We start from the raw sequence: 21690 nt of genomic DNA on the forward strand, positions 1-21690 counted from the left end.
CTGAGACATGGTATCAGGCTCATGTTCTAGTGTCACCAGACTTCCAGATTTCTCACAGCATCCCCTCATTTTTACCCCCAGCACTGCAAAAACTTCAGGAAGTATTTTGGTGGTAGCACATAAAGATAGCTCCCCAGATTACACTGTTTTTCAAAGTTACATACTCCTTACTTGTGCTTTTTAACATGTAATGTCTTTCCTCAAAACCTATCTTTGATATCAAGGTTGCCCCCAAAATTACAGATGTCAGAGTAACTCTAAACCTGTAGTATTAAAGTGCATCTTAAGGATTACACAATTTGGGTCTGAAGTTCCTACTCTGTGTTCTGTACAAAAGTCAGATATTAATTCTGTCAGGAAATGTGTCTTCTTTTTTCCTTTTCAAAATATGGTAACCCTAATTTTACTTCAGCTATTGCTGCTATTTCCTACTACTGCTAATTTAGCCAAAGACAAAATATTAAGTTGCACTACATAGAACATCGACTGCTCCTTTGTGTCATTCTGAGCTGGTAATTTTTTTTGTTAGAGTAAATTATTTAACTTCTCCCCATCTATTCTGTCTTATCATCCATCAAAAGTGAAACATTAATTTTCATCTTCCTTCCTTCCTTCTACTTCTCTCTCCTCCCCAGCCTCATCTTACTATGGCAAGTAGCAGTATTCTCCCTCAACTCAGAAAGCCTCTCCTCCATCTTTTTATAATGAGGACACTGATTGTTATTGAAAGGCCATTGTCAATTCCTGTCAGACATTCCACAAAAGGCCTCAGTTCCCTCTCAACACACATACACACACAGCCTCTTCACTGTCTGGTAACCGTAGAAACCACTCATGGGGGGGAATTAGCAACCTGAAGCCATATACCGCTGGCAATGGGAATTCCCAAAGGAAGGCCTCTCTCTCTCTCTTTTTCTCCTTGCCCTCACAGACCCCACATTAAGGAAACCAGATATGCTGAAATAGGGAGCATTTAGCGTTAGGGCTGCTAATGTCTCCAAGGGAGGAGAACTGCCAGAGCAGTTGATTATCTGATGGCCCTGACCTCTCTGGACAAAATTTGAGCTTCCATTCAATCCATGGCAGAATGCCCCCTGGCCTGAAGCCAGTCAGAATTTTACCATCACCCATTTCTATTGCCTGGGTGATATTTAAACTGAGTAGGACTTCAGCCCTTACCAAGGGAGCATTCTCCCATTGAATGCCCATGGCTCCCACAATCAGCTGATTGCTGCATCATCTAACATCTGAAAGGCCGCATAAAAGCATGCAGGATGGGGGGGGGGGAGTGAGTTCCATCTCTAAAGGTTATAAGAAGCACCGCCAGCTGAAAGGAGGAGTGATTGGGAAATGGAAATTCAGGAGGCCATGTTTCTTTGGCAACATCCAAGACCAGAGGCTTCGAGATTTCCCACATATCTTCATAGTCACAGTTCAAGCTTACATGTGAGCAGAAAAAACAGTCAGAGGGATCATTTAGGAAAAGCAATGAGGGTTGTCCAGCCTTTTTTTATGTCTGGCTAATAGTTCAACGATCTATTTTTAAAAGTACACACACTTAAATAGGCCTTTGTAGGAGGTATGCATACCAAAGGCACAAATCTATTATTCTGATCTACGTTCCTAAACCCCACTACTTTTTTTATTTTGCAATTTGATCTTGAACATACAAAAGGGTAGGCCTTTAAGCCTTGTTGAATCTCATGCCTCCTACAACTGAAAGCTCAGTCCTCTCCTATAGCACTCTAAAATCGAGATTTTCTCTGTTTCCTAAAGAATGCCCGAACATATTGTCAACAGAGGATGCTCACAATCCTTACACCAGATCCAATCTCAGTTTCCCTAAAAGCACAATAGTACTTGTGGGTCTTTAAAATGTCATAGTTCTCCGGATAGCATGTATATTTCAGACCTTCCTGTACAGGTTTCACAGCTGACTTCAGGTTTCTTTCCTAACCACAGAGCACTCAATATGTTACCTAAGAAATACACTGGTAAGACTGCGTGGAAAGCAGTATGAAAAGACTTGGGTCAGGAACCTCAAGGTGAAATTTAGAGTTCTCCTGAAATCACGCATGATCTTGAGACTACAGAGATCAGTGCCCCTGGAAGAAATGGCAGCTTCAGAGGGGCAGACTTGTGGGTTTCCTGCATTGTGCAGGGCATTGGACTAGATGATTCTGGAGGTCCCTTCCAACTCCATGATTCTATGACTTCATGGTATACCAAGAGTCTATGAGAAACCAGACTGATACCACACCCTCACTGAGCTGCCTCATTTCTTCAGGAATTTCCAAAAGCAGAATTGGCAATCCTAGAGAAGTGGAAGCCCAAACTGCTCCAGTGCAGTATACACTGCTTCCTCCTGCTACCTCTTCCCAACTACTCAATCAGACCCAACTACTGTAGTGACTCAACTATGGTGATCCAATTTCCATGCTGGCAGGAGGAAGAATAGGCCACCCTAGATTTTTATGGAGCTGGTGAAGATCAAGCCAATTATTCATTTTTCAACTCAAGAGTATTCCTAAAGGGCACGAACATTTTAAAGAGCCCTATAGCAAATTATGCCAATAGGAGTTCTCATTTAGGGGGAAGTGTGGGTTTCATCAGTTAGGAAAACAGTCAGTTTTGAGGTCTCCTCAATTCTACAGTACTGTACTCTATCACATCCCTACACTCTATCCCAATTTGAAAACCCAACTGGACAGCCAAACTGTAGACTGGAATTAAGTGGAATGTAATTTCCTCACCCCAATAACTGAGAACAATAAAAATTCAATCTCCTTTTTAATATACAGGACAAAATTATTAATCAAAATACTCTGAAGAAAATTTCAGAGATGAAGTCTACCGGCAGTCAATGGATTTTAATTTCAAGAGATTTGCCCTGACCTGGATAGCCCAGGCAAGTCCAATCTCCTCAGATCTCAGAAGCAACACAGGGCTGACTGGATGGGAGATTTCCAAGGAATACCAGGGCCAGGATGCAGAGGAAGGGAATAGAGCCATCTATCTGAACGTCGTTGACATAGTCTCATTAAGGGTCACCAGAAGTCAGCCATAACTTCCAGGCATGCACGCACACACACAAAAATACATTTTTAAAAAAGAGAGAGAGATGTGCAATATGAAGCTGTTTCAAGACTGAACATTTTGGCACTCTTGATTTCTAGACTTTCCTGTGTTTCTGTCCCCACAATCCACCCAGTTCTCTTTCCCCTAAGAAATTTTTCCTTTCCTTTTTCTATATTCTGTATCTCAGCTGGTCCATTTTCAGTCCCTTCTGTGCTTCTTTCTGCATTCACAAGCTTCCAGACATGTATGCACAAGCTTTCTTAGTTGTGAATTTTCCTGTAATTTTCTTACTTCTCAGGCAGGAAAACCTGATGAAATGGTTCTAACCTTCCCACAGTGGCAGTCGAGTATTCAGAGGGGAGGTGGGATTCCCACAGTTGCTTTAATATTGTTAGGGGAGGGAGGGAAATGCAGAACTCACCAGCCTGAGGCAGAAGAAAGATTAATTTGATCTTGGAGCGCTACTTACCTTTGCACCTGGTGCACCGGGGAAACCTGGAGCTCCAGCAGGGCCAACAGGTCCCTGAACAAAGAAAAAAAAATGTTTCAATCAGTTAGATGACAGCAGAGCAAAATCCTTTTAATTACAAAGGATCGCTAAAGAAAGTTCAGGGCACAAAGTGCACCACAATCCTACAGCACATTTTTGAATTCTAACAAGCACGGAAACTTCATTTAGGATCCAGTTGTTACAGATAAGAAACACAAGGCAAGGTGATGTTACTTTTTCTGACCCAGATTCAATACTTTGGTCAAGCTTGTAATACAGAAATAACAAGAGTAGAACAAGAATGTCGCAGCCTGTTGCACTGCAGGGATTAGGCTCTCACAGCATTCTTCAATTTCTTTAAAACTGTGGTGGCGTCCACAGTTTAGACCTGTGGATGGTGCTATGTTTAGTTTTGCCTGAGGGCTGAGCTTTACACTTGATCAGCTGCATCCCATGTTTGGTTCATAACTGAGTTGACGCTTTGTTCATACTATGCTGGGATGCTTTGTATGTCAGCTATCTTGGGTGTTCTTTTTGAGCAGAAAGGAGGGATATAAACTGATATATAAAACAAAGCAACTCTTAGGCTGCCTCACATAAGTACAAAACAGAACTTGCTAGGGGCCTGCTCACACAATGTGCAAGACTGATGGACTACTGGCCAGTCATCTGATTTAATATTCTGCTTTACTTGCCCATGCTGCCCAAACATTATGGACAATATCTGTTTTCATCTATTTTTAAAATGCTGTTGTATACATTTGTTCAATTGTGAGGGCCCTGCGGGATCTTACTCAGTCAAAGAGGTGAGGGCCCTGTGGGATCTTACTCAGTTCCGCAGGGCCTGTAAGACAACCCTCTTCCGATTAGCTTATGCCGACTAGATAAATGTAGCTTATCAGATTTTAGTGAAATATACTGGATAGTTTTAATGTTAAGATTTTAAGGTTTTTAGGTTTTTTAAATGTTTTGACTTTTAAATGTATTAACTTTGTACCTTGTTTATTGTTTTGTCGTTGTTGTGAGCCGCCCTGAGCCACTTTGTGGGAAGGGCGGGATATAAATTATAGAATAAATAAATATAGAATAAATAAATTAAACATACATTTGTTCCCATACACTAATTTTTTAAAAAATACATACCTATGCCTGGCATTTCAACAATAATACAGTTAATACATGATACATAGTTTTAATTGCAAAGGAAAATGAGTTAATAGGAAGAATAGTTTTTTTAGAAAGAAAATTTACTTACAGGTGGGCCAGCTGGGCCAGGAAGACCATCATTGCCACGAGCACCCTGCAGGGGGGGGGGGGAGGAGACAGGAGTCAGAAAAGCAAGCAGCAGGCTGTCTTAGAAAATCCTTAAAGTGTCAGTATATCACCCGTGTGCATTTGAAGGCACATGCTAATGTAGAGGAACATAAAATACTGGCAGTTCCAAGGGTCACCACCCGGTGTACCTTCAGTGGCAAAACCTCATATTTGTCTTGTAAGGTCTGTTTATGTTCACCTTTCTATACATACTTTCTCCATAAAACTATCCAAGTTTTGATAAAATCATGTTTTAATTTTTTTTACAAAAACCCCCATAAAACACTGAAGACTAATACACAAAATACAAACAATAAAATAGCTCTGACTTGCATAGCGCAGGCCTACCTAATCTCCTCAGACCTTGGAAGCTAAGCAGGGTCAACTGTGATTAGTACGTGGATGGGAGACTATCTTTGAAATACCCAGTCAGGAGGTGGGGACAGGCTTATTCAGCCACCTCCTTGAATATTCTCCCAGCCCCCTTTAGGGGTCAGTCACCAGAGGTCACCATGACTTCCAGGTGCACAAAAATAATAATAATAAAAGCAAACAATAAGATAAAAACAATAGCAATGCCAGTAACTGAATATGTTACCTAAAGACCAGCATAAGTGAAGCTTGGATACATGGCTCATTCCAAGTATTTTTGGGGAACGCACATAGAAAATGACCAGCATCCCCTTCCCCTCCTCTGCCCACAATCAAGTTCCCAACTTGAGCCTCCCTTCCTGCCCACATATGCGCCCCACCCACCTGAGTATCCTTCCAGAACCTGTTTGCAGGGTCTCCCATTGCCTATGCTCTCCTGGATGTCCTTTCTCCAACTGCGCTGGGCAATGCATGTGGTTTGGAGCACTGCCACAGGTACTGCTATGAACACCACTGCTATGCATCACCTGTACATGCTCCCCGCAGTGCTACAGGGCAACAGGTGTAGCCAGGAGTGTTGGTGGCAGCAGTGCCAAATTAAACCCTGTGGAGGCCCCTAGACAGTCAAAATCTTGGGGGACCCTTGCAAATTATGTCAGAGTGCCCACCCCACTGCCCACGGCCCCCACTGCAGCCTGCAGGCACCTTCTCAAAAGCCCCTTTGACAAAGCTGCGGGGGAGAGGCAGAGAGAGGCAAACCTGGCGACTTTACCAGCAGCAGCCGCACCAGTGAAGTTGGGCAAACAGCAGCTCAGTTGCTGGCTGTGCGTGCAGGCTCTGAGGGCTGCAAACAGGGGGGAAACTGAGGGTGGGGAGCTGGTCCAGGGCCCCTAAAGGCATGGGGGCCCATAGGCCAGTGCCTACTTGGCCTAATTGTTAATCCGGCCCTGGGCAGCAGGTTGGGAAAAGGCAGGTGGGGGGGCAGTGGGCCCCACCAGAAGCTCTGGGTCCTGGCCGCTACCCCACCACAGGGAATGCTGCTGTTTGCCCCGCTTAGAACCTCTGGGGCTGTTCTGTCAGCACAACAGCAGAATGGCGGGTAGATTTGTGGATTATCTTCCTGCAGGCTCCTACTTTGCCCCACACAGTTCCTAGGGATCCAGTGACCTGCAGGAGCGCAATATTAATGGGGCACAGAAGGCTGCATTGGGTGGGAGGAGGTGTGGAAGTTAACCTTCCTCAGTCATAACTCTGGTCATTCCCCTTAAGACTCAAGCATTAGTAATAAAATCCAAATATAAAGGAAGGGGCACAGTTCCTGTGATCCATCAAACTCCAGTTAGCAATGAAAAGCTTTTCTAATCCATTCAAAGGCCTATGAAGGGGGTGCACCAGAAAGTTCCCCAGGACAACTACAGAGAGGGTGAAGTTTCTTGCCTCACGGTTCTAATCTCACAACCATGCAAGAATCCTGAGAAGGGCCTCCTGAGGGGAACTCTGTGATAAAACAGCCTCCGATGCTAATGGTCTGACACCCTTGCCCTCCTGTAACCAAAGACTAATTGCCTGGCAGACTCACTTGCATCCCAGGCAGCCAGCCAGCCAGCCAGAGAGTTCAGTGGAAAAAGGAAAGAAGCAAGGCTGCTCAAAGGGAAAAAGCGCTCGAGAGAATGGCACCAGGTATTTGATCAACAAAATTAAAAACCATCGTTCAGAGGCTGAGCCCATGCTTTGCAGGCAAAGAGTCCCAGGTTCAGTCTCTGTGGTTACAAGATCTCAGGTCATGGGGAGGGGAAGAATGCCATTCCCAACCTCCAGATGGGGCCTGGAGTCCTCCCAGAAGTTACAACTGATTTCCCAGCTGCAGAGATCAGTTTCACCTGGGGGCTTCAGAGAGCAGACTCTATGGTATACCAGAGATTCCAGATGAAACACCTCCTCAAGTCCCGCCCCCCCTTGCAGGCTCAACTCCCAAATCTCCAGGGATTTCCCAGGTCAGAATTGGCAACTAAAAACCGGTTTCTCTTTGCCTTGCAAAAACAGCGACACAAGCTGAAGCCCTGGGGCAGATAGTGGGAAATCGGAAGGATGCCCCGCTGAAAAGAGGAACGTCAGAGCAGTGTAGGGTGAGTGCAAAATCGGTCCCAGTTTCATCACAAATGGGGATCTGAGTCCTACTGTCCCAGGTCCCAACATGAACCGTTATAGCACAGTGACTTTTATCAGGTAAAGCAGATGCACATGGCTTTGGATTGAACAGGGGGCCAGGTAGGATGTGTGCAGGGCTTTTTTTGTCGCCAGAACTACTTTGCATGTTAGGCCACACACCCCTGAAGAAGAAGATATTGGATTTATATCCTGCCCTCCACTCCGAAGAGTCTCAGAGCAGCTCACAATCTCCTTTATCTTCCTCCCCACAACAGACACCCTGTGAGGTGGGTGGGGCTGGAGAGGGCTCTTACAGTAGCTGCCCTTTCAAGGACAACCTCTGCCAGAGCTATGGCTGACCCAAGGCCATTCCAGCAGGTGCAAGTGGAGGAGTGGGGAATCAAACCCGGTTCTCCCAGATAAGAGTCCGCACATTTAACCACTACACCAAACTGGCTCTCCTGATGTAGCCAATCCTACAAGAGCTTACAGTAGGTCCTATAATGAGCCCTGTAAGCTCTTGGAAGATTGGCTACATCAAGGGTATGTGACCTAATATGCAAAGGAGTTCCTGCTACAAAAAAAGCCCTCTGTGTGTATAGAGGCCACATTATGATAGCTAGGTCTCCCGCTATAGCTAGAGGCTTCCTGTGCTGGGCTCTCAACTTCTTGGAGGAGCAATAGGAGGCAATATTTAAAAAGCAGCAGCATGACAATGCTGTGACGTCACTTTTGGTTACATTCCCGGTATTGACATCACGGTATATTGACATCATGGTATTGTGTCGAAACTCCAGTCATTTCCCAAATCTCTATGGTAAAACGTCTATGGGAAATTCCTAGAGAATCAGCACAATGTCACTTCTTGGTACATACCCTGAACTGATGTTACAGAGTCTTGTGCCACTACATCACCCTTGCCCCACTGCCAAAAGCTCCCAGAGGGCTGGCAACCCTAGGCCACAAAGAAAGTATACAATCAGCAGGTAACTTTACTGTAACCAGACATACAAGGATGAAACCCTGTACTGAACTGGGTGCTAGGAAGAGCCACACTTAACAGATGGCACCTTATTGCTAATCGATGTTTCTAACAAGGACAAATGGTATTTTAATAGATTTCAACACAGGTTGTACTTAATCATGAGAAACTATCGAGGAACTTCTATGCAAAACGTAACTAATAAATTATTATAAAGAGATGCCTCCAACAACATCTTGGAGGAAAGAAGAAATTGCCCCTTCTCCTGGCTGCTCAGAGACTGCCAGACAGACAGAGAGAAAAATGTTCTGCTCCTTTAACAGAGGCTTACAATGTAGAAATGGGCAGCTGAAGCTCTCTGTGGCATGGAGGTAAATAACATCACCTGGTTAATAACGACCTGTATTAACCTGACTTGGATAGCCCAGGCTAGCCCGATCTCATCAGATCTCAGAAGCTAAGCAGGGCTGGCCCTGGACAGCATTTGGATGGGAAACCAGCAAAGAATAACTGGGTTGCAGAGGCAGTCAATGGCACTTCTGTAGGTAGGGTTGCCAGGTCTCCCCTGGCCACCAGTGAGGGATGGAGGAGTAGCAGAGCCAGGGGTGGAATTCTAGCAGGAGCTCCTTTGCATATTAGGCCACACACCCCTGATGTAGCCAATCCTCCAAGAGCTTACAAAAAAGAGCCTTGCAAGCTCTTGGAGGATTGGCTATATCAGGGGTGTGTGGCCTAATATGCAAAGGAGCTCCTGCTAGAATTCCACCCCTGAACATAGCCAAATCGAGGCTGGGGAACTCCTGGAGATTTGGGAATGGAGCCTGGGGAGGACAGGGATACAAAGCCATAGAATCCATCATCCATTTTCTCCAGGGGAACAGATCTCTGTAGTCTGGAGATGAGTTGCAATTCTGGGGTCCCACATGGAGGCTGCTATCCCTAACATCTCATGCTTTGAATACCCTACAGGGTCACCATACATCTGCTGCAACTTGATGGCAATTAATGAATGAATGAATTAAAGGGACAGGACGTTTTCCTTTCCAGGCCTGCTGGCAGGCTCTCAAGCCTTGAAGCAGCAATGAGGACTCATTCCTATTCAAGGAGGCTTGCCTAACAAGGGACCAGTGTTCCCTCTAAGATGAGTTAGCTCACACATTTTTGTCTTAACTCGAGAAGAAGGAGAAAGAGAAGACAACGATGACTGCAGATTTATACCCCACCCTTCTCTCTGAATCAGACTCAGAGTGGCTTACAATCTCCTTTATCTCCTTCCCCCACAACAGACATCCTGTTAGGTGAGTGGGGCTGAGAGAGCTCTCAAAGCAGCTGCCTTTTCAAAGACAGCTCCTACAAGAGCTATGGCTGACCCAAGGCCATTCCATCAGCTGCAAGTGGAGGAGTGGGGAATCAAACCTTGTTCTCCCAGATAAGAGTCCCCGCACTTAACCATCACACCAAACTGGAAGGATGGCCCCAGAGCAACCTAATTTATGCAATAACTCACCACTTTAATGCCAGTATCCCACAGAGTAGAATTTCTGCTCACAAGACTCCACAGCTTAGAGGGAGTATTGCAAGGGACCAAGACAAACTATTACCGATCAGCTTAATTCCCCTCCACATTCTGGCTTAGCACAAGCAGAAACACTTGGAGCTCAAAGCTAGAGTTTCCCTGCTGAGCTTCACCAGCAAATCCCCTCTCCCCCAGAGAGAAGTTGTGCCCATGTGCTCCATGAATGGGCAAAGGGAATTTCACACTACATTTATTACAGTCTCAAATGACAGGCTGAAATCTCTGGAGATGGAAGAAAGGAATGCTGGAAATGTGCCCAGGCATGATGTATTCAGCCTACACGTTTGCTAAACTGTGCATGATTGTGCCTGTAGCTACTGCTTTGTTTTACAACATATCGATGCATCTCTCCCAGTAGTTTTTGCCATGACACATCTGAGCACTATGGGGCAACATTGCAGTTTTCCTAAATGCTGTATGATGTACCCAGCCTTACAGCTGTATTTACCACTGCTGAGTGTGTACCATTGTACCCTTGCTAACAAGCACTGCCTCCCATTGCCAACTATTTTCCTTCCCAGACACTGCCCATCAAATCTCCAACTCCTGCAGGACAAAAGGCAGCCCTCTGCCTTCTCCCTCCTGTTTCCTCCACAGGTGCCTGGACTCCTGCGCTAGTGAGAGATTTAAAAAGCTACATCCAGGATCCAATTAGAGAATTGGTTTCCTACAGCCTAGGGGTGGCCAAACTGTGGCTTGGGAGCCACATGTGGCTCTTTCACACACACTGTGTGTTTCTCAAAGCCCCAATCACCCCATCAGCCAGCTTGGAGAAGGCATTTTGTCTTTTTAAATCACTTCGCCAAGCCAAGTCAGCCAGCAGCTTGGAGAATGCAGTTAAAGTTGCTTTCTTTCCACCTCTCCCTCCCTCCTCTCACATCTATTTTCCTTCCTTCCTTCCTCCCTCCCTCGTGGTTTTCAAACATCTGACATTCATGTCCTGAGGCTTTCAAACATCTGATGTTTGTTCTACGTGGCTCTTATGTTAAGCAAGTTTGGCCACCCCTGCTACAGCCCTTTGCTACAAATCAGCTTTACTAAGCACTGCCTGGTGAGCCAACAACTAAGCCCGGAAGCAAAGCAAACGCAAACATTTACGGTTTTGCTGCTCTCTGCACAGAGCATCTGCAAAGTCACACTCTCTGTGACAGTTTCCTGCAGATGCATCAGGACCCCTACCACTTTGGTGCCAACAAAGGCTCCAGATCCACCCATGCTTGCAGCTGGTGGGCGTCTGCCTGAGGTTCAATTAACATGCCCTCGTCACAGCCTGTCTGAGCAGGAGGAGTCTTTCCATTCATGACAAGAAGTCCTGAGTTCTACTTAAAGCAGATGTGTGAGCTCCACTCGGTGCTTAGGCAGCAGAGGGTGCGTTTATCCTTCTCCCTCCAGGATCAATGCAACAAAGCCATGTCTTGTCTACTGGTTTCCAGGAGAGGCTCACGCTCTCCAAGTCTGCTAAGACACAGGCAGGTTATTGCCCTGTGCCCCAAAGCATAACAACACCCTTTTAGGTACCAGAACAAGCATCTCTAACACCTACAATAAAGGTCGTCTGGATAAATTCATGTCGCTTGAGTCAAACTATAGCCCACATTACCAAAGAAAATAGCTAGAAGGAAGACTGATTACAGGCAGTGTTGGGGCATCATCGGTTATTTCGGGCATGGGCTTGGATCAGTTTGGCTAGTGGCAGTGCCCCCTACAGGGCAAAGAACCTTCCCTGGATGCAAGAGGCTCTTTTGCCAGCAGAGGTGCCTCTGCAAGAAGGCTTCTTTATGCCAGAGGAAAATGGCACAGCTAGTGGAACCAGGACTTTTTTTGAGCAGGAACACAACTCGTGCTGGCTTGGTTTCAGGGGGTGTGGCCTAATATGCAAATGAGCTCCTGCTGGGCTTTTTCTACCAAAAAAGCCCTGAGCAAAACAATGGTGATATCAGGGGGTGTGGCCTAATATGCAAATCAATTCATGCTGGGCATTTTCTACCAAAAAAAGCCCTGAGTGGAATACAACTACAAGATCAATGGAACCAAGAGATCTTCCAGTGCCAGTTGCATTCACTTGCCCTGCAGTTGTCTCCTTTGCCCACTTCCCTTTTACCCTGCAGCGCTTCTTCAGTGCTAGCCTTTGCAGGCTAAAAGAGGGAAATGGAATCTGAGCCACAAGTGCCATGGGCTCTGCACTTAAGAGGGTAGTGCTGTTGACAGCATGCCAGCCGCTTGCACTCTTGGGAGAGAGGTGCTATATGTGCATCCGCCACAGTGATGCATTAATTTCGCTCAGCTTTGAATGTGGAGGCAGCAAAATGATCTGGTTCCCGCCGGTGGTAGGTTAGGCCACACTGAAGAGGGTGGGGATGGCAGGGGAGAGAGGTTTTGCCACTGACAGCACAGGTTCTGCCGTGAATTCCGCAGTAGCCACAAAAGACCAGGCCCCTTTTCCACAACGGAAACATTAAGGAACATTCATACTCACAGCAGCACCGGATGGACCAGGACGTCCTCTCTCTCCCGGAAGACCACGAGGACCCTAAGGAATGACATGGATAAGAGTCAGAATAGAGAGCAACCTTCTGTGTGCAAAAGACTCCTATTTTGCTACTTTACAGAAGCTTGCCAAAACACACAAGCAAGCATGTGGGTACAGACCTGACCTGGATGCCCCAGGCTAGCCCAGTCTCATCAGATCTTAAAATCTAAGCAGGGTCGACCTTGGCTGGTATTTGAAAGGGTGACCTCCAAGTAATACCAGGGTTGTGATGCAGAGGCAGGCAATTGCAAACCACACAATGTCTCTTCCCATACAAACAAATCTAGCTCACCACCTAGTGATGCATAATGATCTGGCTACCAGACAATCTTAGGATCTCTTGGCTGTTCTACACACAATGCCAGGTGATGATGATGATGATGATAATAATAATAATAATAAAAATTATTAGCTAAGCAGGGTCAGCCCTGGTTAATACTTGGATGGGAGACCACCAAGAGACTCCAAGGTCGCTACACAGAGGCAGGCAATGGCAAACCACCTCTAAATCTCTCTTGCCTTGAAAACCCTATGGGGTCGCTGTAAGTCAGCTGTGATTTGATGGCATTTTCCACCACCAAGCATTTGAGTGCGCAGGTGTGTATGCAGCATCTAGATATTGCAGAAACCCCATTGGTTTGAGACCGTGCAAAAGGCACCTTGAAGTGCTCTATCCACAAAAAGGCACTGCACACATACATAGGGCCTGCGTGACCCAATAGGCCAGGTAGGCAGCTGCCTAGGGGGTCACCTGGCTGCTGAGGCAGGGGGCAGAGGGTGGGAGTCACACCGTCCCCTGTGTGCTTGCCTCAGAAGCACTCAGAGCACTTCAAGCGCCTCCAAGCAAATGCGCCATACCATCATCCCTGCTCAGTCCCTTCTAGTTCTGTGCTTTGGTATCAGCACAGACCTGGGAGATGGCTGAGCAGGGGCGGTGGGGCAGCACATTTGTTCGCCTCAGAGGCACTCAGAGCAGCTCTAAACACCTCCGAGTAAAGCAAATGTGCCGGATGTCGTCCCAACTCAGCCCCTTCCAGGTCTGTGCTGAAGCACAGACCCGAGGAGGCTGAGCAGGGGTGGTGGGCTCATGCGTACCCCTAGCTTGGGGCATGGAAAACCCTGGTACCAGCCCTGCATATGCATACAGCCCCATGTTAATGCAGACTGGATCGAATGCCAGCAGAGGTGAAAGGTCAGTTCTGCTGACTGTAGTGGGGTGTACAGGGAAAGGAAGCTTAAATCCTCCCCTCATGCCACCTTCCCAACCTGAAATTGCCCTGAGAAGCTGCTATGTGCCCTCCTGGGGAAACTTATATGTACTGACAATTATACATGTTTCCCTTACAGGGCAGAGACTCACTGGGGCTGTTTTAGGTCAGGAAAATAACATGGGAGTGGGGGAGAGACATGTCCCCTTTTTCCATGCACCATGGCCTTGGGAGGAAAGTTCCAAGCATGGAACTCCCAGAACAAAGCCTGATAGGGCTTTATAACACATGAACTGGCCCTATTGGATAAGTGTTCCCGTATAGCAGACAGTTCCACTGTTGCAGTTGCTCCCCCCACCCCGGGGCTTCTCTTTTCGTCAGATCAAGTGAGCAATTCCCCACCTGTCGCTGCGCAGGTGCATTTTGATCTGTGGCTTCCTCCAGTTCTCCCTGTGCCTTCCCAAACTTGTTTTACAAATCAGGAAGGCGCAGGGAAGAATTGGATGGAGCCGAGGGTCAAAATGCACCCGTGCAGCAACTGGTGGGGAATCCATCACTTGATCTGATGAAAGGAGAAGCCCAGGAGCAGAGCAACAGCAACTGTGGAATTGGTGATGGTTCCAAACACATTTGTCACATTCATGCCCAATTTACATGTACACTTCAAAAAAAGGGCAACCGCCAAGTCCAGAATGGATAATGTTATAAACATGATTAATATTAGTATTCATACAGGTTTGGATACTAAGCACTACACATAAATTATTTCGCCATAATCCTTGCAGTGGCTCTATAAGGTAGGCCAGTTATTGTCTCCGTATTGCAGATAGGAGGCAAGAGAGAGTGTGTATTGCCCAAGGCCACATAGTGAGTTTGTGGCAGAATCAGAATTCAAACCAGGGGCCTCCATGGACCACAGTTCATTCTCTCAGGCTCTGCATAAATTTACCACAGTTCCCCACCCCCCTCAGCACTGACAGTGACCTCTTCTGGCATTCTGGGGCAATTGTTTCTTCCCCCTGTTACTCTGTTTTTCCTTTTCAGTCCTTATGCACCAGGCATCGTCTTGCAAATGCACAATATGGCAACCTTGCCGAAGCAAACCAAGTCTGGGCTGGACAAGAGACTGCAGGACAACTCTACTTATGTGGCTTTTGGCTTTGTAGAAGGAAGCTGGACTATAAAAGTTGGTTTTGGTGGTGTAAATGGTGGGGATAAGTGGCAGGTTTTTTCCTCTTCCAATTTATATGGACAGCATTCATTCACTATGACCCATGTCTTTAACAGTCTGTTGTCAATGATAACCGACAAGTTTGTACTCACCATGGGACCAGGAGAACCACTCTCACCCGGAGACCCAGCTTCACCCTAGAACAAAAGGCAGCAATAAGTCAACCACTATCATGTTGGCATCACCAAGCACCACTAGAAGGAATGTACCTGGAGCACAACCAAACCTTCCTTTGCCATTCTGACTGGGAAAGTGCTAGAGGGAGCTCCACCAGCGCATATTACTAGAAGGATTTATACCCTCCCTTTGCTACCCAAGGGAGTCTCAGAGCAGCTTACAATCTCCTTCCCCTCCCCACAATAGGCACCCTGTGAGGAAGGTGGGGCTGAGGGAGCTCTCCCAGAACAACTCTTGAGCAGAACAGCTTTGAGGGAACTTGTGGCTGACCCCAAGGTCACAGCCACAGGTGCAAGTAGAGGAGTGGGAAATCGGATCCGCTTCTCCCAGATAAGAGTCCATGCACTTAGCCACTTATACCAAGCTGGCTCTCACCAACAGCCTATGGATGACTGCCCAAGGATGACTGCAAATCTCAACCAACAACATAGTTCTGGTGGGAAAGTAGGAGAGAAATGGAGGACTGGGAAGGACAGGTATTTCCAAATGTTACAAAAGGAGTCCATAGGGCTGGGCGAAATGAAGGGGGCTTAGTGTATGTGGAAGTGAAGGGGGTTTAGCCAGGTGACTCAATGCTCCACCCATGCCACAATCCCTTCCCCCATGGCTGATACTACCCCTATGCAACACCTGAGCCATGAACTAGAGAAAGGACTGCCTCTTCCCAACAATAACATATCCCTGCTTAACCGCTGGATAAATGCAATACCTCTGAGACAGAAGTACTTCCTTGAGGAGAAGGTACTGTGGCTCAGTACAGCATAAACTCTGCAGATGAGAGGTCCCACTCCCAGGTTCAATCCCTGACATTCCAGTTAAAAGGATTGGGTAGAAGGGGATATAAAAACCTTCTGCTTGAAACTCTGGTGAGTCTGAGAATGCAATATTGACCATGATGGACTGATGGGAGGGACCATGTCTCAGTGGTAGAGTGTCTGCTTGGTATGCAGAAAGTCCTAGGTTCAATCCCTGGCATCTCCAGTTTAAACCAGACCAGTAGGTGATGTGAACGACCTCTACCTGAAACCCTGGAGAGCTGCTACCAGTTAGAGTAGGTGATACTGACTTTGATGGACCAGTGGTCTGATTCAATATAAGGCAGCTTCAGGTGTCCACGTCTGACCATATGCCCATGTGATCAGATACAGGAGAAGGCAATTTTGCAGGCCCATGATCCCATATAGCAAATAAGCATTGTAAAGGCCCTAAATTACCCCAATGCATCCTTTTCCTTTCACTCTAGGCACATGGAAGAACTTTCAGGTCCCCCATAAACTCCTTAGGAGAATCGTATGCACAATCAGGGCATTTTTTTTGTAGCAGGAACTCCTCTGCATATTAGGTCACACTCCCTGATGCAGCCAATCCTCCTGGAGCTTACAGTAGACCCTGTACTAAGAGCCCTGTAAGCTGTTGGATGATTGGCTACATCAGCGGGCCTAATATGCAAAGGAATTCCTGCTTTAAAAAAAGTCCTGTGTACAATATTAAAACAGCAAGCGACACCAGCTGGTAGCAAGATAAATGGATAGTGACAGTCTAAAAGCATGTTGTTTGTTACTTATAGATATTATGTACATAAGTGAATTACTACTGGAAAACAGCAATCTACATGGTACCCAAGCTGGATATTACAAGAACATACAGCTTTTTAATAATTGCTTTCAGTTGTTGTTGCAGGAAAATGTTTTTAAAAAAAACCCAACATTTTGCTTTGTAAATTCTGCATTCTTTGGTGCAGTTTGTTGGAACTGTTTTCCTGGAGAATATACGTAAACTAACTTGTTGGTATCCAGTTTAACAAAGGAATAAAAAAGTATTTCTTTTCCTACCACATTAAAACTAATTTCCCCCTTCACTTTGCTGAGGGTGGGGGTCTACTTGAAAACAATTTGTTACTGCTTGGCTTTCATATTGTACACCATCCTCCATACTTTGACAGAAGGGCAACTTAGGCATTTCGTAAATTAATTAATTCACTTTTGTCATTCTGCAAAGTATGCCAAAGATAATTTTCAGGAGGGCACTTCTATAAAGGAAATACAGTGACATAATAACAAAAGGTTTCAGGAAAGCATTTTTATAAAGGGAACGGGACTGTGAACTATACCCTTGTGTTTATTATTTTCTATTTGCAGTATGTATTTTCCTGGTCTCACTGAATTGCTTTCTACTTGCATAATACCATTTCCCACATTCTGTAACATATCACAATCAAGATGGGTAGCCATGTTAGTCTGCCTGTAGCAGCAGAAAAGAGAGAGAGTTCAGTAAAGACTAACAAAATTTGTGGCAGGCTTTCACAAGTCACTGCTCACTTCTTCAGAAGTTTTGAAGAAGTGAGAAGTGACTCACGAAATACCCTGCCACAAATATTTTTAGCCTTTAAGGTGCTCCTGGACGCTTGCTCTTTTCTACTGTGATATATCATGTGTATCAGTTCGTGCTTTGGTTCAGATTTCTATAATCCTATTCCTATTCAGGGCCAGCGCATGGGAGTAGGCCAAGTAGGTGGCCGCCTCGAGCGCCACTTGGCCTAGGTGCGCCATCAGGCACCCCCTCTCCCTGCGCCCGCTGCCCTCCATCTTCCCATGCACCTGCTACCGCTCACCTGCCCGCACCTGCTGCCATCTGCCACCCTGTGCCAGCCTCCCCGTTCTTGCAATGCACGCAGCGCCGGATGATGATGTTTGTGTGTGAGCGCTCAGCCCAGCCCAACCCAACCCTCCCCTGCTTCAAAGGGAGCCAGTCACATGTAAGCAAGCACGCACAAGCACTCAGCCCGGCTCTCCCCTGCTTCTAGCTAAGCGCTTGTGTGCAAGCGCATGATGACGCCTCAGCCTAGGGACTCCAGAACCTCTAGCGCTGCGTCTGTTGTATTGCATTGCTTATTAAACATCTCATCTTATTGATTGCACTGACATACACTATGCAATCTGCCTTGAGTCTTTGCAAAAAGGATGGACAATAAATAAAATAAGAAACAAAAATAATACAGTCACCGTTACAAGTTTAACCAGCTGTTAGCAGGGTTCTATCTGAAGAGTAAAGCTAACTCTGCTAGATTCATTTGCAAGGGGCAAGGGAAAGATCCTGACAGTTTCCTATAAACAGCATGGATTTCTCAAAGGATAGCCCGCAGCAGGTTGGAACAGTGAGCTCTCTCTTACCTTAGCTCCTGCAGCACCAGCTTCCCCCTTGGAACCATCCAATCCAGGGTAACCCTAGGGAAAAGAGAGCAACACATAAAAGCCATGTTTGATTTCCTTGCACACATGGGTAGGGACAGGTTGTTTGAAGCCTCATTATAATTCTTGCATACTTACTCTGTGTCCTTTCACTCCAGGGAGACCTGGGGTCCCAGGGAAACCTCGAGCACCCTAAAAAGGAATGAGATCCATTCAGGTAAAAAACACAACCACTTCTCCAGTGCATGCTCATTCTTCATAGTTTAAAATACAGCAGCGGCTGACCTGCTAAGGAATTAAACTGCAGGAGCTAAGGAGCATTTACTGGAAAATCAGTCAGTTCCCTTGCATAAGAACCTATCCAGTGTAAACAGCATAACACTGAAAGCAAACACCAATCTTCTCATGTTACTCTATCTAGCCCTCTATCCTGCCTCTGATGATGGACAGCGTCAGAAACACAAGGCAATAAAGGAGCACTCTGCTTGCTGCCATTTCCTCCTTGTCTTCTGCAGCTGATGGTTGGCGAGTCATCCAGAACATGACAAGATGCAGCAAGTAGAATTATGATGCAATCCACTGACATCATCACACTGATTCATGACACAGGTTGCTGGGGGAATCTTAAGCAGGCCCTAACACATATATGCCCTGACCTGGATGGCCTAGGCTAGCCCAATCTCATCAGATTTTGGAAGCTAGGCATGGTTGGCCCTGGTTAGTATTTGGATGGGAGACCACCAAGGAATACCAGGGTCATGGTGCAGAGGCAGGCAATGACAAACCACCCCTGAACATCTCTTGCCTTGAAAACCCTACAGGGTCACCATAAGTCGGCTGTGACTTGATGCCAGTTTCCACCAACAACACTAGTGCATGTACACACACACACATTGTATTTGCAGAATGCTTACTTATGAATCTAGTACCAAATTCTGGTACTGTATGCAATTGCTTCCTCCCACTCCCCTCCCCAAATTGCATACAGTATCAGAATTTGGTATTAGTTTCATAATCCAGCATTGTGAGATTCTTCAGTCTTTCTTTTAATGGGTGATTTTAAAAAAAGAGAGGAGGAGAGAGAGAGAGGTTCCTTTTAAAAGCAGATTCTAATAATTTAGGCTGTGTAGGTAGCAGATTGGCTCAAACACAGCATTTCCATGGGTGGATTTCCACCTGCACAGCACAACTTCCTTGCCTACCTCCTACCCCAAATGTCCTCTAGAAATGCTTCCCTGGATCCAAGCCAGTTTGAGCGGTGACTGCTAAGAACATTTTCCAGGGAGTAAGCCCCACTTAATAGACCTTGATAGGATTCTGAGTAGACCCGCTTAGGGTTTCTCTTGAAATCTGCAAAGCACGGGGGACTAGAGCGGCTGCCAGATTCCTGGCAATCATTTGACAAGGATGTAGTAGCCGATTACTTGTGTTTGCCTAGGTAAGGACACATATCTTATGCAAAGCACTATGCAAATTTGCTTAATTTGCACAATATAGAGAGGCCACAGAATCAAACTTTTCCAATTGCAGAATTCCAGTCACTATCAGACTTTTAAAAAGCTAATCAGGGCTTTTTTTGTAGCAGGAACTCCTTTGCATTTTAAGCCACACACCCCAATATAGCTAATCCTCCAACAGTTTAGTAGGCCCTGTAATAAGAGCCCTGTAAGCTCTTGGAGGATTAGCTACATCGGAGGGGTGTGGCATAATATGCAAAGGAGTTCCTGCTACAAAAAAGCCCTATCTAAAATCCTCATCTTTAATAATCTTCCATCTGTTTCTGATAACTAAACAATGGTTACAATAGCCCTACTCTTAATTTTGCTAAGCTCCAGGTAGTGGCTGGAGATCTCCTGGGATTACAACTGTTCTCCAGGCAACAGTGATTAGTTAACTGGAGAAAATGGCCACCGTGAAAGGTGGATTCTATGGCATCCTATCCCATTAAAGTCCCTCCCCTCCCCAAACCCCACCTTTCTCAGGCTCTACCCCCAAAATTTCCAGGTATTTCCCAACCCAGAGCTGGCAACCCTATCTTAGATCCGGTCATGGATTTGCGGTAATGCAAGCTTTAGCTGCAGCTGCAAAGATTAGCAGACTTCTAGGAAGCAGTTAGATTCAACGAGGGACATTTGCATTTCTCCCCAAAGTTCTTTCAACCAAAGATTGTCTATTTCTCTAAAACTCTGCCGTGTTTAGATCTCAGGATCAGCACAAGGGGTCTTGGCATGCTAAGCAGAACTACGATTTTGCCCCTGCCCCATTCAAGTTAGAGAACAACAAGATAAAACATTTATTTATAGATATTTAGTGCCCCTTAAGGCTTAGTAACCTAGGTGACCACCAAATTAACTGATATGGTCAAGCCAGCCCTGTTTAGATGGAACACCACCAATTAAGAGAGCAATCTGAAAAATGTAGCTTCTATTATGTTTCTAAATCCAACTATAAATTGGCAACATGCTGAACAAATCCATACCTGCGGTCCAGGTGGTCCACGCTCTCCAGATTTGCCAGGTTTTCCTGCTTCACCCTGAAAAGTGACACAAAAGAAAAATAACTTACTTTTTTTCTTCTTTACTAACATTTATTAATACTTCCTTTCCTCCGAGGGACTCTGAGTGGTACACATGTTTCTTCCTTCTCTGTTTTATCCTCACAACAACCCTGTGAGGTAGGATTAACTGAGAGTCTGTAACCACACTCTAGGTCATTCAGCGAGCTTCATGATTGAGGTGGATTTGAACCCAGGACTCCCAGATCCTAGCCTGATATTCTAACCACTACACCATACTAGCTCCCTAGAAGAGAATGTAAGAACTGCCAAAAGAAAACCTAAGCAGACGAGCCAAGTCCAACCCATGATCCTATTTAGCTCAGTGCCCTTTCTCCATAAAAAACAGCCTATGTATTGTATCGTAATTCTATATATTACAGATGACAATTATTCATCAAACAATCCAGTTAAAACGTACTATATAAATACAACATGTTACAAACTCTTCACTAGCTTAACATCAACTTAAAAAAATTACCAATATTTTCAGGAGAAAATATCTTGATTAATCTCTTGATTAAAAAAAAAGTTGTGTCATACATTTGAACCCTTTACTGGTCCTTCTGAATACAAACTCAACCTGATCAGATCTCCTTTAGAGAAGTCAGGCCAGACAATCTGACTTTTCTGTTGCTTGCTGCAGGACTCCAAAGGAAATCTCTACACCACAAACACACATATACTCGTTCAACTGCTATTGCATCACCCAAAAAAACCTTGGAAATTGTACTGCGGGTGGTGTGGGTGTTATGTCTGTTCAGCGTTTTCTACATGGGGGCGGATTTGAGCAGTTTCCGCCATAAGAGCAACAGAGCTTCCATGTGAGAGGATGCTGCGAT

General features: G+C 45.7%; 1 protein-coding gene across 4 annotated transcripts in view; it reads right to left on the reverse strand.

Moving 5' to 3' along the window:
* COL2A1 (collagen type II alpha 1 chain) overlaps positions 1-21690 on the reverse strand; it is a 118144-nt gene that overhangs the window by 68504 nt on the left and 27950 nt on the right. For all 4 annotated transcript variants that reach the window (XM_060252191.1, XM_060252193.1, XM_060252190.1 and 1 more), the window contains 7 exons: positions 20774-20827; positions 18433-18486; positions 18277-18330; positions 15022-15066; positions 12437-12490; positions 4824-4868; positions 3548-3601 (listed from right to left, as the gene is read on the reverse strand). In XM_060252191.1, the coding sequence (XP_060108174.1) occupies positions 3548-3601; positions 4824-4868; positions 12437-12490; positions 15022-15066; positions 18277-18330; positions 18433-18486; positions 20774-20827 (360 nt within the window). The remainder of the gene's footprint in view (positions 1-3547; positions 3602-4823; positions 4869-12436; positions 12491-15021; positions 15067-18276; positions 18331-18432; positions 18487-20773; positions 20828-21690) is intronic.

Source organism: Heteronotia binoei, chromosome 13 (assembly GCF_032191835.1).
Source record: "Heteronotia binoei isolate CCM8104 ecotype False Entrance Well chromosome 13, APGP_CSIRO_Hbin_v1, whole genome shotgun sequence".
Taxonomy (NCBI): Eukaryota; Metazoa; Chordata; class Lepidosauria; order Squamata; family Gekkonidae; genus Heteronotia; species Heteronotia binoei.